The sequence below is a fragment of the Coenobita brevimanus genome, chromosome 46 (assembly GCF_032717465.1).
Source record: "Coenobita brevimanus isolate Jiangsu-jjx chromosome 46, ASM3271746v2, whole genome shotgun sequence".
NCBI classification, from domain to species: domain Eukaryota; kingdom Metazoa; phylum Arthropoda; class Malacostraca; order Decapoda; family Coenobitidae; genus Coenobita; species Coenobita brevimanus.
In genome coordinates this window covers 3,090,514-3,104,022 of record NC_136999.1, presented here as the reverse complement: position 1 = coordinate 3,104,022, position 13,509 = coordinate 3,090,514, and the positions used below count along the sequence as shown (strand labels likewise).

The following is a 13,509-nucleotide window of genomic DNA, read 5'->3' as shown; positions in this document are numbered from 1 at the left end:
TTAAGATCTATTTCAGCTTTCTTCCCTTCTCTTCTTTCTCTGCATGCCAGTTTCTCTTCGTATCTTTCTTCCCTATCATTCTTCTTTTTCTTATTTTTATTTCCTTCCTCTCATTAAGATTACCACCATCGCAGCACTATAATAATCTTGCTTTTCTTTCTTTCCTTCTCCCTCTCTTTTCTCTTTCTTTTTCAATTCCTGTATTTCTCTTCTTCCTTCCTCTTACGTCATCTGCTTACCTTTCCTTTTCCCTCGCCTCCACCACATCACATCATAATGGGGTTAAGGTTCTTATTATTTTTCTTTCTTTTTCTCTCTTCCTTCTTCCTTGTACATTAAATTTCTCTCTTTTCTAATTCAGATTTTCATCTTTTTTTGCACGTTCACTTTTTCCATTCGTCTTCCTCTCCCTTCTGCATACCAAAGTTTTAATCTTCCTTTGGCCTGTTTTCTTTTCTCATCTTTCTTTCTTTTCTCTTTTCCTCATTTTCTTTCTTTCTTTCCCTCTTCTTTCGTCTTCTTCTTCCTGTCGCCTTCTCTCTCTTGATTCCGTCTAGCCACGAAGCGTTTTTCATTTCTCAGCCATTCTCCTCTTCCAAAATGTACCTCATTCTTCTTGATCATGTCTCTCTCATTCTACTTCCATTCTCGCATATGTTCTGTCATTATTCTCTCTCTCTCTCTTAGCTTTCTCCTTTCTATAAATTCAGTCCATAATATCACAAGAAGAGTCCCACATCAACATTTTCTCTTAAATACCTCCATTATCTCCATGTCCTTCTCCTCCTTCCTCCATCGCTCTCCTTCTCTTTACTCTCTCCTTCTTCTTCCTCCATCGCTCTCCACCCCTTTATCCCTTCCTTCTCTCTTTTTTAATCCATCATATCACACGAGGAAGAGTCCCAGATTAACATTTTCTCTAAATTCTCTCCACGTCCTTCCTCTCTTTCCTCCATTTCTCCTCACCCCCTCTCCCTTCTCCCTCAGGACATAGTGCCGATTAGTTTCTTGCTCTCTATTTGCTCTTTTTCTCTCTTTTTCTTAGTTTATGTCTCTCACTGTCTCTCTCTTTTATTTCAGTCCATCATATCGCACAAAGACGAATCCCAGATCAGCACTTTCTCCCCGTTACCTCCACGCTCCTCTAAGCTATCCTCCCCTTCCTCTCTCTCTCCCTACTCTCTCTTTTCCTCTTTTTCCCTCTTTCTGTCTTTTTCTACTCACTTTCGGCCAGTTTCTGTCTCTCACTGTCTCTCTCCTTTATTTCAGTCCATCATATTACACGAAGTCGAGTCCCAGATTAGCACTTTCTCCCCGTTACCTCCACGCTCCTCTAGGCTTTCCTCCCCTTCCTCTATCTCTCCCCACCCCCTCTTTTCCTCTTTTGCCCTCTTTCTGTCTCTTTCTATTCACTTTCGGCCTGATTCTCTCTCTCTCTCTCCTTTATTTCAGTCCATCATATCACACGAAGACGAGTCCCAGATCAGCACTTTCTCTCCATTACCTCCACGCTCCTCGAGGCTTTCCTCCCCTTCCTCCATCTCTCCCCACTCCCTCTTCCTTTTCCTTCAGGACATAATCCCGGTGTCGTAGGCGGTGTCCTCTAGTGTCTGCAGCCAGTTAAAGATCATCATGTTCCTCTCGTACTTGGTCAGAGGTCTCCCACGGTCCCTCTCCACATCCCTCGCGGTCAGACTCAGGTTCTTACTCTGAGCCTGGCTACTGGCTGGGGGTGCGGTGGCAGGCAGCTCCACCTCCTTGCGGATGATCTTGAAGACGTCTTGAGGGGCGGGCTGGCGGGAAGGGACCACCAGCGTCACACCGCCCCCGTCGATCTGAGGAAGGGTGAGGGTGGATGGTGAGTGGCGTCATTAAAAAAAAAGAAAAACAAAAAGAGACAGATAGACAGATGGAGAGAGAGAGAGAGACAGAGAGAGACAGAAGTACCATCAGGGTCACACCACCGCCATCCATAAAAAAAAAGAGAGAGAGAGACAGAGAAAGTGACTGACATGACCTACATACAAAAAGAGAGCAAGTGAAGTGACGAAGAAGGAAAAGGAAGTGAAGAAAATAAAAAGACGTGAAAAGAAAAGAAAAATTTAGGTGGGGAATGAGCTCTGAGGGAAAAACCAGGAAAAATTAGAGTGACCAAAAAAAAAAAAAAAATTAAAAAAAAAAAAATAAATAAAGAAGTGAGGCTGCTATTCTCAAGGAAAAAAATTGTCATCTTCAGGAAAATAAAATCAGGGAAAGACAATGAGGACAATACAATGAGGAAAAGAAAATGAAATGAAAATGAGGACAATAAAATGAGAAAAGAAAATGTGGGAAAAGAAAAAATGAGGAAAAGAAAAGAAAAATTAAAAATGAGGAAAATAAAATAAGGGATAATATAACGTGTAAGGTAAATATTAAATAAGGAGATTCAATAACAAGAAGCCTGATCTGTGTGTGTGTGTGTGTGTGTGTGTGTGTGTGTGTGTGTGTGTGTTATAAACCAAGGGACAGTCATAAGCTAAAAAAAGTAGTTTGCCATTTCCCAAAATAAAGCAGTAAAGATTCCTATCGTCCTGAGAGAGAGAGAGAGAGAGAGAGAGAGAGAGAGAGAGAGAGAGAGAGATTTTAACACCAGTGACGCTATTTCTTTTCTCATTACGAAAAAATTTTATTAAAGAAAACGAGGAACACCAAACAGACTATTACGTCAAGGAAGATAACTCTCTCTCTCTCTCTCTCTCTCTCTCTCTCTCTCTCAACATTATTATTATCGTTCAACATTTTCCTTTGTCAACTGCCTAGGTCCTCCCTCCCCCTCACTCACTCTCTCTCTCTCTCTCTCTCTCTCTCTCTCTCTCTCACACACACACACACACACACACACACACACACACACACACACACACACACACACACACACACACACACAACCCCTGACTTCAAAATCTTGATAACGACAAAGAAATATAGGAAAATCAAGATGGAAAATTGTGATATGTGAAGGGAGGGGAGGGGAGGCAAGGGGAGGAGGGGAGGAAAGAGAAAGAACTGTAGTTGGTGAGAACAAAGGGTGATGGGGGAGGGAAGGGAGGGAAAAGATGAGGGGAAAGGCGGGGAAGATGAAACAGGTGAGGGAGAGGGGAGGGAAAGGGAAGGGAGGGAGGCAGTGGGTAGAGGGTGGGGGAGAAAGAGAATTACAATTTGAGTGGATCTGTGAGGAAAAGGGAGCAAGAGAGAGAAGAGGGGAAGAGAAGAGGGGGAGAGAAGAGGGAGGGAAGAGGGGAAGAGAAGAGGGGGAGAGAAGAGGGAGGGAAGAGGGGAAGAGAAGAGGGGGAGAGAAGAGGGAGGGAAGAGGGGAAGTGAAGAGAAAGAGTTAGGAGGGAGAGAGGGGAAGGGGCTTGAGGGGAGGGGAAAGACAGAAGAGATGGGGAGTGAATAGGGAGGGGGGAGGGGAGATAGTGGATAAAGGAGAGAGAGAGAGAGAGAGAGAATTGCGATTTGTGAGGAAAGTGAGAGAGGAAGGGGGAAAAGAAGAGAGAGAGAGGTGGTAAGGAGGAAAGGGGAGGGGAGAAGAGAGGTGAAGGTAAGGACTAGGAGGTGGGAAGAAGGGAGGATTCTCTCTCTCTCTCTCTCTCTTCTCTCTCTCTCTCTCTCTCTCACGGGAAAGGGCAAGTGGAGATTGGAAAAGGATAAGAGAGAGAGAGAGAGAGAGAGAGAGTTCAGCTAACCAATGTGATAAAGGACAAAGGGAGAGGGAGAGAGAGAGAGAGAGACTAGCTCTTTTCTTGCTCCCATTCTTCATCATTTATTGCGCTATTTTTCATTTCTTCCTCTTCCACGTTTCATCTCTCTCTCTCTCTCTCTCTCTCTCCTTCCTTCCTTCATATTTATCTCCTTTTATTCTTTCTTTCCTATATATCCTTTCTCTCGCCACACTTTATCTTTTCTCTGTACACACACACACACACACACACACACACACACACACACACACAAACAAACACCTCTTCCACACAACTCTCCTTCCACATCCACCTTAATTTCAGATCCACTTCTTCCCATTCCACTGTCAGTCTCCACCAACCCACACAGTTCTCCATGTCCCTTCCTTCCCTCTCCACATCCCTCCACATCTTTTCCACATTCTTCCGCTCTTCCATACGGTCTTTTTCACCCTCCCCACACTCTCACATCCTTCCACATTCTCTCCACACTCTCCCACATCATTTCCCACCCTTCCACATCCTCTCAAACTCATCCATATCCCTGCAAAACCATTCCACAATCTTCCATACCCCACTACATCCTTTCCACATCCCTCCAACCTTCCATGAGCTCTTCTGCATCCCTCCACACCCCTTCCACACTCATCCGCATCCCTCCACATCCTTCCCACTCTCTTCCACATCCATCCTACAATCATTTACATCCTCCACATCAATCATCATTCCTCCATACCCACTCCACACCCATCCACATACATCCACACCCATTCCACATCCTTCCAACATCCCTCCACCCTTCCACATCCTTCCAGTCTTCCATAAGCCCTTCCACATTCCTCCACCCTTTCATAAGCCCTTCCACATCCCTCCATCCTTCCATACGCCTTTCCAGTTTCCTCCACCCTTTCATACGCCCTTCCACATCCCTCCACCCTTCCATACACCCTTCCACATCCCTCCACCCTTCCATACGGCCTTCCACACCCACCCACCTTCACTCCACCTGCTCCACCTGCGCCAGTGCCCGTGTCCAGCTCCACCTCTGACTGGGAGAACCTTTGCAGCGCCTTGTATGTGGTCATGAGGCGCCGCTTGATGTAGTTCTGGCGCACCTGTGGGGGGGAAAAGAGGAGGGGTTAGGCAGGCACAGGCAGAGGCAGGCAGGCAGATAAACAAGTAGATGGATAGGCAGATAGATATAGAAGGACGAACTGACAGATGGAGATGGATAGAGAGAGAGAGATACATGGGCGCCGCTTGATGTAGTTCTGACGGTGTGGGGGCGAGTGGATGTGTTAGGCTGGGAAGGTGGATAGATGGAGATGGATGGATGGATGGATGGATGGATATATGGATGGATGGATATATGGATGGATGGATGGATGGATGAATGAATGGATATATGGATGGATGGATGGATGGATGGATGAATGAATGGATGGATGGATGGAAAGATGGATGGATGGATGGATACAGACAGAGGAAGACAGATAGATAGATAGACAGGCGAACAGATAAAGACAGATAGATAAAGACGGACAGGTAGATGTAGAGATGGATAGATCAGATATAGATGGAGAAAGACAGAAAGATTAGACAGACAGACAGACAAACAGATAGACAGGTAAAGGGACAGATATACAGAGAGACAGATAGATCGATAAACAAATACAGATACGCAAAAAAAGATAGACAGGCAGACAGACAGACAGAAAGATACAGAAACAAACATATAAAAAGATAGATGCAGAAACAGTTACACATACATACAGACTAAATCACCTCTGAACGTGCCAAGAGCGCCGCCACCACTAAACCACCAGGCGACTATGATACTGCAACCCAAAATGTGCCTTACGTACCCTGAACATGGAGGCTAAATTTAAGAGCTTAGTTGGCTAGGAGGGGGTAGAGTTGATGGAGCTTACCCCCCCCCTGTGTGTGTGTGTGTGTGTGTGTGTGTGTGTGTGTGTGTGTGTGTGTGTGTGTGTGTGTGTGTGTGTTTCAATATATATTAATGTTTTACTTTAGCTTTCATTTCCCTTTATTCTCTCTCTCTCTCTCTCTCTCTCTCTCTCTCTCTCTCTCCAAAAGATATGGGCACTGTCAGGAAAGGTAGGATATGGGGTATGTGGTAATGAATGTGGCAATGGTGAGGCAGCAGGGGTGAGGCAGTATGAAGGCAGAAGTAAGGCAGAGACAGGGTTGAAGTGGAGGCGAGACAGAGGTAAGGCAGAGGCAATGTTGGGGCAGAAGTAAGGCAGAAGGAGGGATGAGGGAGGTGAGGCAGAAGCGAGACAGATGTAAGGCAGATGGGAGGAAGGTAGGCTTGAACAGAGGCGAGGGAGAGGTTGGGCTGAGGCAGAGGCGAAGCAGAGACGGGGCAGTGGCGAGGCAGAGGTGAGGCGGAGGTGAGGCAGAGGTGAGGCGGGAAAACACCAGTTCTTTTAATCTCTTTATTTTGGTCTTTATTTTTTGCTGGTCTGTGTCTCAAGGTCAGTAACATCCGGGAAAGCAGACGGAATGACGCTGATATGCAACCCCTTCACCACCAGGACGTGCTTTTATTTTATTCAGGGTAGTTTAAATATTGCGCCAACCAATTCTCTGGCCCATAATGTCGTCGGTAGAGATCCCTAACACCTCTCCATTAGCGATTTATTTTAAGATATGACTAGTTAATATCCTCTTGCACGTTATGTATGTTAAGTGCGATACTAGAAGAATTTACATAAACAGAAGATGGCAGTAAGGTGTAATAAGCGGTGGCTCAATCGGTAGAGAGTTGGCCTGCAGTCCTGACGGACCCGGGTTCAAATCCCGCTGAGGCAGGGAACAGTTTAAGGATTTGAAAGTCATAAAATCAAACTTTACTGATCTACCAGAAGGCCCGCCGACATGTCGTAAAAATACCCCCGCTAATACCAATACACCAGTCCTGTATGAGACAGCCCTAGCATGTATTCAATATGGACGGTGGGTGTTAGCGCCGAAGTGGTGACATGTAGAGGTGTGCGGTACGTAGGAGGACTACTGGGCCTTGAAAGCAGGCTGTGTAGCCTATGCCCAGAGTCAGTCACATAAAAAAAAAAAAAAAAAAAAAAAAAAAATCGCTGAGGAGAAGGTGTTAGGGAGCTTCCGTGTACAAAAACGAGAATACGAGTATCAAATTTTACTTCCTCTAATCTTTTTTTTTTTTTTTTTTTTTTTTACATCTACTAAATGTGTGGATGGTCAGTAATATCACCAGGAAGCCAAAATCTCTTCTCTTACCACACCAGCTGACAGGGCCGTCCCCTCAACACACAAGACGGGAGAACTCTATATACGGGGTCTATTAAAACGATCATATTATTTTATTTTGGATAGATCGCTGCTGGTAATGGGGTTAGGGACGACAATATCCAATCCCTTCAGTTCCAAAAATCTCCCTTATGAGGAAAATCGTCTGAAGATGCTGGGAAAAAGAGAAAAATGAGAAAAAGAGATAAAAAGAGAAAAAGAGAATAATGAGAAAGAGAAAATGAAAAAAAGAGGAAAATGAGAGAGATAAAAAGAGAAAAAGAGAATAATGAGAAAAAGAGAAAATGAGAAAAAGAGATAAAAAGAGAATAATGAGAAAAAGAGAAAATGAGAAAGAGATAAAAAGAGAAAAAGAGAATAATGAGAAAAAGAGAAAATGAGAAAAAGAGATAAAAAGAGAAAAAGAGAATAATGAGAAAAAGAGAAAATGAGAAAAAGAGATAAAAAGAGAAAAAGAGAATAATGAGAAAAAGAGAAAATGAAAAAAAAGAGGAAAATGAGAAAAAGAGGAAAATGAAGTTACTGGATAGACAGGGTAATTATTGACAACCCTTACGCCAATCTCCCCCCCCCCAGAGGTGATAATGATGATGATGATGATGATGATGAAAAGGAGGCAGACGAGGAAGAGCAGGATGATGATGGTAACAATTAAGATAAAAATGATAATAATGATGATGATAATAATAATAATAATAATAATAATAATAACTGAGATGATTTTCCTACACTACATCCAACAGCATATTCCACCTTTACCCCCTCCCTAACCATCCACACACACACAATCTTCCCGTATCTACATGCATGGTCGGCGATACCATGGAGACACACACAGAAAGTATACTTGTTTTTCAATTTTATGTGATCTGCGTGACGGCTTACTGTTGCGTCACATTTTTCTGTACAAACGAGCGTCACTGTTACGTTACATTTTTTCCCGTAACACTGTCCGATTAAATATTTTTTTTTCTGTGATGTGACGGAATTTTTTTGTGACGCCTCGTAACGTAACAAATACACGTCACACCACCGCATCATAGTTTCCCGTAACAATCCCACTTTATAGACAGACATAAACTGATAGATATAGAAAGATAGATATAGATAAAGATCCCGAGTAATGTATTTAACTTTAAAAAAACGTTACGCTGTTACGTCACAACTTTTCGTAACACTGTCCCATTACCTACCTACTTTTGTGACGTTACGGAGGTTCTCAGTAACGCCTTGATTTATGTATGTAACACGAATGCATCATGTTTTTCCTTCACACTTTTCGATTAGCGCCTTACTGTAGGTTTTTTTTCTGAAACACAGAATTCTCTCTCCCTCTCCCTCTCTCTCTCATAAAGCAAGCCTGTCAAGGTCGCAACAAATATATATGCGGAAGTGTATAATTCAACTCCCATTTTCTTTAAGGCTGTAATTTGTCAGCTGGAAGGGGAAACTAACATGAGCGAAGGACGCTACTGTTGATACGAAAATTTTATCACAGTCATTTTTCTTTTCTTTTTTATTTGCGAGGGAAGGGGGATGATTTTCACTTTCCATTTTTTTTTACTGCATGATTTTTACCCCTGCCCTACTCTGATGCTATATATATATATTTTTTTTATACGGCTAGGTGTGTGTGTGTGTGTGTGTGTGTGTGTGTGTGTGTGTGTGTTCTTACTCCTCAGAATACCTGAACTATTATATTCTGTGCCATTAAAATTATGTATTACCTTTTCCCTTTATTTTTTATTTATTTATTTTTTTTACCGTTTTCTCAGCATTTTTTCCAAATTTAATCTATTTTTTGCTGCAACACGTCCAGCTCTGTGTAACTTTCCATGGCCTTCACCACAATCGTTCACTGACTGTTGGAGGCAGCATCATCATCATCATTTTCATTATCATCATCATCATCATTTTCATTATCATCATCATCATCTTTCCACCATCGCATGCTTTAGTGGGAAATAAGGTGATGACATATATACATTAAATATATAAATAACCTGAAAGTGGTGAGAGAGCGCATACCCCCGCCACTGCCAATAATATTTAAGATTAACAGCTGAATTCCTCTTTCCTATCAGACGACTAATTTTACGGTCCCACATGGTCAGTTAATTCTACGGTCTTAGTCTGCCACGTTACACAATTTTGGAGAGCGCATACCTCCGGCAACGCCAATAGAATTTATAATTATTTGTACCCGGATCCTTCCTAATATCTAATCAACTCGTCCTTTACCCACTGCAGTGATATCTGATGACTTTTATTTTTATTTTTTAGATATGTATACAAACAGACACAGGTGAATACATAATCACTTCCAACTTCGGTGCGGGAGGTAAATATAAGTATATAAGTATGTATTTAGATGGGTAATTACCCCAGACAAATAAAGTCAGACACACAGATAGATGGATAGATGGATGGACAGACAGAGAGAGAGAGAGAGAGAGAGAGACAGACAGACAGACAGACAGACAGACAGAGACAGAGACAGACAGACAGACACAGATATAGACACACAGACAGATGACAGATGGAGGGACTGAGAAGTAGTTAGAAATCGACAGACACAACAAAACACACAGGATAATAGATAGACAGATAGAAAGACAGACAGCCAGATAGACAGGCAAGCAGGTAGGAAGACAGACAAGTATAAAACAAAAACAGGAAAAATAATAATGACGACACTATACTGAAAGGAATGAAGGAAAATCAATTGGGATGGGATGAAGGAATTTTGTCATGGTGAGGCTGTGTGGAATGAAGATAGATACAGTGAATAGATAGATAACTGGAGGATAGATACAGTAGGTAGATAGATAGATGGATAAATAGATAGATGAAAAAAGTGACTGATATATTGACTGACTGACTGACAGTTTGATAGGTAGGTAGATAGGGGGACATTGATAGATATATAAACTGATAACACAGATAGATAGATAGATAGACAGTGAGAGAGACAGACCGACACAGACAGACATATGAACAGACAGACAAACAAGAAAACAGTCAGATAGATAGATAGATAGATAGATAGCCATGACAGAGAGACAAATGAGTAAATGCTGGTTATAAGAGAAAATCCAATGAAGGAAGGCAATTGAGTTTGGATGAAGTTGCCAGAAAATCATTAGGGAACAGACAGATAGACCGATCGACAGACAGATAGACAGAGATTGATAGAGATAGATAGATAGAGATAGATAGATAGAGATAGATAGATAGATAGATAGATAGAGAGAGAGAGAGAGAGAGAGAGGTGAGTGCTGATTATGAAAGGATTTGAGGTTGGGTTTTAGTGAAGGACTGCAGTTGAATAGGGTGAAAAGGATGTGTGGAGGGGTATCAATTACGGCACTGGGGAGTAGATAGATAGGTAGACAGACAGACAGATAGATAGATAGACAGATAGACAGTTAAACAGATGGTAGATAGATAGGTTGAAAAATATATATAGATAAATAAACAAATGAGCAGACAGACATAGACAGACAGGCAGACAGATACAGACAGCTAAATAGACTGATAGGTAGACAGACAAACAGACAGGTAGACAAACTGATATAGACAGACAGACACAGAGAGACAAATACAAAGTTGAACAGAAAGACAGACAGATCGACAACGACTGATAATAGATAGATAAACAGATAGATAAACAGAAAGGAGAACGATGGTTTTGAAAGGAAATGATATAAAGAGGAGGGCTGGTCCGGCATGAAGGACTGCAAATCAATAGAGGGAATGAAATGCATGGAGTTCTATTAATTACCGCGGCATCAGGAAGTAGACAGATAGATAGATAGATAGCTGGTTAGAAAGACAGACAAAGGGTTCAGAAACAGGCAGGCAGAAAGACAGACAGACTGACAGACTGACAGACACAGACTATAGATAAAAACAAATGGACAGACAAATAAACTGATATGTTGATAGAAACTTAGATACGAAGGTGGATAGATACAGATAGACAGACAGACAGATAGACATAGGAGTGCATGCTGAAGCTGTGAAAAAGATGCACTGAAGTGGAATGAAGGACTGAAGCTACTGAAGCTGAACACGCGAGGAATATTGGTACGATGTGTGTGTGTGTGTGTGTGTGTGTGTGTAAGAGAGAGAGAGAGAGAGAGAGAGAGAGAATGACCACAAAGAACGTCAAGGAGGCTTCACCCTTTCCTTGGCGATTTATTTTGCATTCTACACCACAACATTCTCTTGCATAAAAATCACCAGTTTTATTATCGACGTAACTTGCACCAAATAAATACAAGAGAGGCATAATTTGGAAAATAAATCCGCATGAGGACACGACAGAAGTAAAAAAAAAAAAAAAATTGTTCCAGGTTTGCCCCACGGCCTTGAAACGTCAAAAACAAAAATAAAATAAAATAAAAAAAAAACCTTCGTTCAGTGATCTCCAGAGCGTGTACAGCTGATGATGATGATGATGATGATGATGATGATGATGATGATGATGATGTTGTTGATGCTGATGAAGGTGATGCTGTTGATGTTATTATCGTTGTTAATTCCGTGGTATTGAACGAAAGATAGAGAACGGTGTTTAAACTGTGTAGGGAACCGATGCTCCCTTGTAGCAGACAGCGCTTCACCTGAGTCCTTCCCACGGCGAGGTTCAGGTGAAATAGAAGTAGGTTTGGCTTCTGGGTGGACGTCGCAGTTGCTTACCTCCACACATAATGCATTGCGCGACAAGATGCAGGTTCCTATCCAGTAAAATGATTCCACGTCAATACTTGGATCATGAGTCACCGTGTATGAATATTACAAGCGAAAGGGCGTGAATGACGAGTGAGGAAGAGCGGCGAGTCAACGAGTGAGGGATGGCGTGAAAAATGACTCGGTATTAAAGAGTCGATTATGGTAAGTCACCGTGTGGAGTGTGAACAGGAAAGGATCGTAAGCGTGAATGATGAGCGAGGAGGAAAGGTGAGTCAGCGAGAGTGAGTGAGTGAGCGAGAGAGTGTGGGAGTGAAAAATGACTCAGTATTAAAGAGTCAATTATGGTAAGTCACCGTGTGGAGAGTGCGCAGGAGAGGGTCGTGAGCGTGAATGATGAGCGAGCAGGAAAGGTGAGTCAGCGAGGGTGAGTGAGTGAGTAAGAGTGATGTAACCACAAAATTCTCGACATCCGGGTCTGAGGTGGCTGTCTACACACACGCGCACGCACGCACGCAAACACTCTCTTTCTCTCTTTAGTTATCCATCTACCTGCTCATTAGTCTCATCAATCAAACCAGTCTTCTCTACCTTGCTCCCCGCCCTCTCTCTCCCTGACTACCTACCTAATCACCTACATACCTATCTATCTATCTATGGGTCTATCTATCTATCTATCTGTCTATCTATCTCATCCTCATTCAACCCTAAAAACCAAAATTATCAACATTTTTTTTCTTTTTTTGCTGCACCACAAAACTAATCTCCATAAGCCGTTCCCAGAAACAGCTCATTATGGAGGAATACAAAATGGGAGGAATTCAAAACTACAAGGGAGGAGTACAATTAGAGGAATTCAAAACAGCAAGAGAGGAGTACAATCAGAGGAATTCTAAACAGCAAGGGAGGAGTACAATCAGAGGAATTCAAAACAGCAAGGGAGAAGTATTATTAAAGGAATTCAAAAGCGCAAGGGAGGAGTATAATTAGGAGAATTCAAAACAGCAAGGGAGGAGTGCAATTAGAGGAATTCAAAACAGCAAGGGAGGGGTACAAGTAGAGGAATTCAAAATAGTAAGGAAGGAGTACAATTAGGAGGGTGAAGGAAATAATGCAATATATGGGGCATGAATACATATAGGAAATGAATCCAAACATGAGGATAAAAATCGAAATAAATACAAATATGAGAGGAATACAAAACTGGCTGAAAAGTACAAAAAAGGGTGAGGAATCCAAACTCATTACAAGGTCGATACAGGAGTACAAAACCTCGAAGAAGATTAATCCAACTAAAACAAGGAAAGGAATACAAATTACTACAGAAAAGGAATCCAGAATCAGGGGAAAGAATCCAAATCCCTTAAAGGAGCAGGTGAGGAATACAAAATATCACTCAAGAGGAATACAATAGAATCAGAGAAATGCGTAGAAACCATTCAAGGTGAGAAATACAAAAAAAAAATCAGGGGAGGGAATCCAAACCCATTACAGTAAGAGGTGGGAATCCAATACACCAAAGAGGAATTCAAAACCAAGGGAAGGAAAAAACACGAGGAATACCAAAATAAATGAATACAAACCACTACAGGAAAGGAATTCAAAACTAATCAGGGGAGGGAATCCAAATCTATCAAAGGGAAGGGTGGGGAATACAAAACACATTCGGCTGGGCGCTCCTGTGTGCTGGTAAAACATTTCGGTTCCGCGTTATTGTTCGGCTCTCGCTGTGTGTGTGTGTGTGTGTGTGTGTGTGTGTGTGTGTGTGTGTGTGTGTGTGTGTGTG

At 42.2% G+C, this 13,509-nt stretch overlaps 1 protein-coding gene across 1 annotated transcript in view; it reads right to left on the bottom strand.

Annotated features, from left to right (window-relative positions):
• Nucleotides 1-1,565: 1,565 nt before the first annotated feature.
• The window catches only part of LOC145398616 (uncharacterized), a 41,448-nt gene continuing 29,504 nt past the window's right edge, over nt 1,566-13,509 (bottom strand). Inside the window, exons 4-5 of the mRNA XM_080271428.1 lie at nt 4,718-4,837; nt 1,566-1,835 (exon numbers count right to left, since the gene is read on the bottom strand). Of these exons, the coding sequence (XP_080127554.1) occupies nt 1,569-1,835; nt 4,718-4,837 (387 nt within the window). The 3' untranslated portion in view covers nt 1,566-1,568. The remainder of the gene's footprint in view (nt 1,836-4,717; nt 4,838-13,509) is intronic.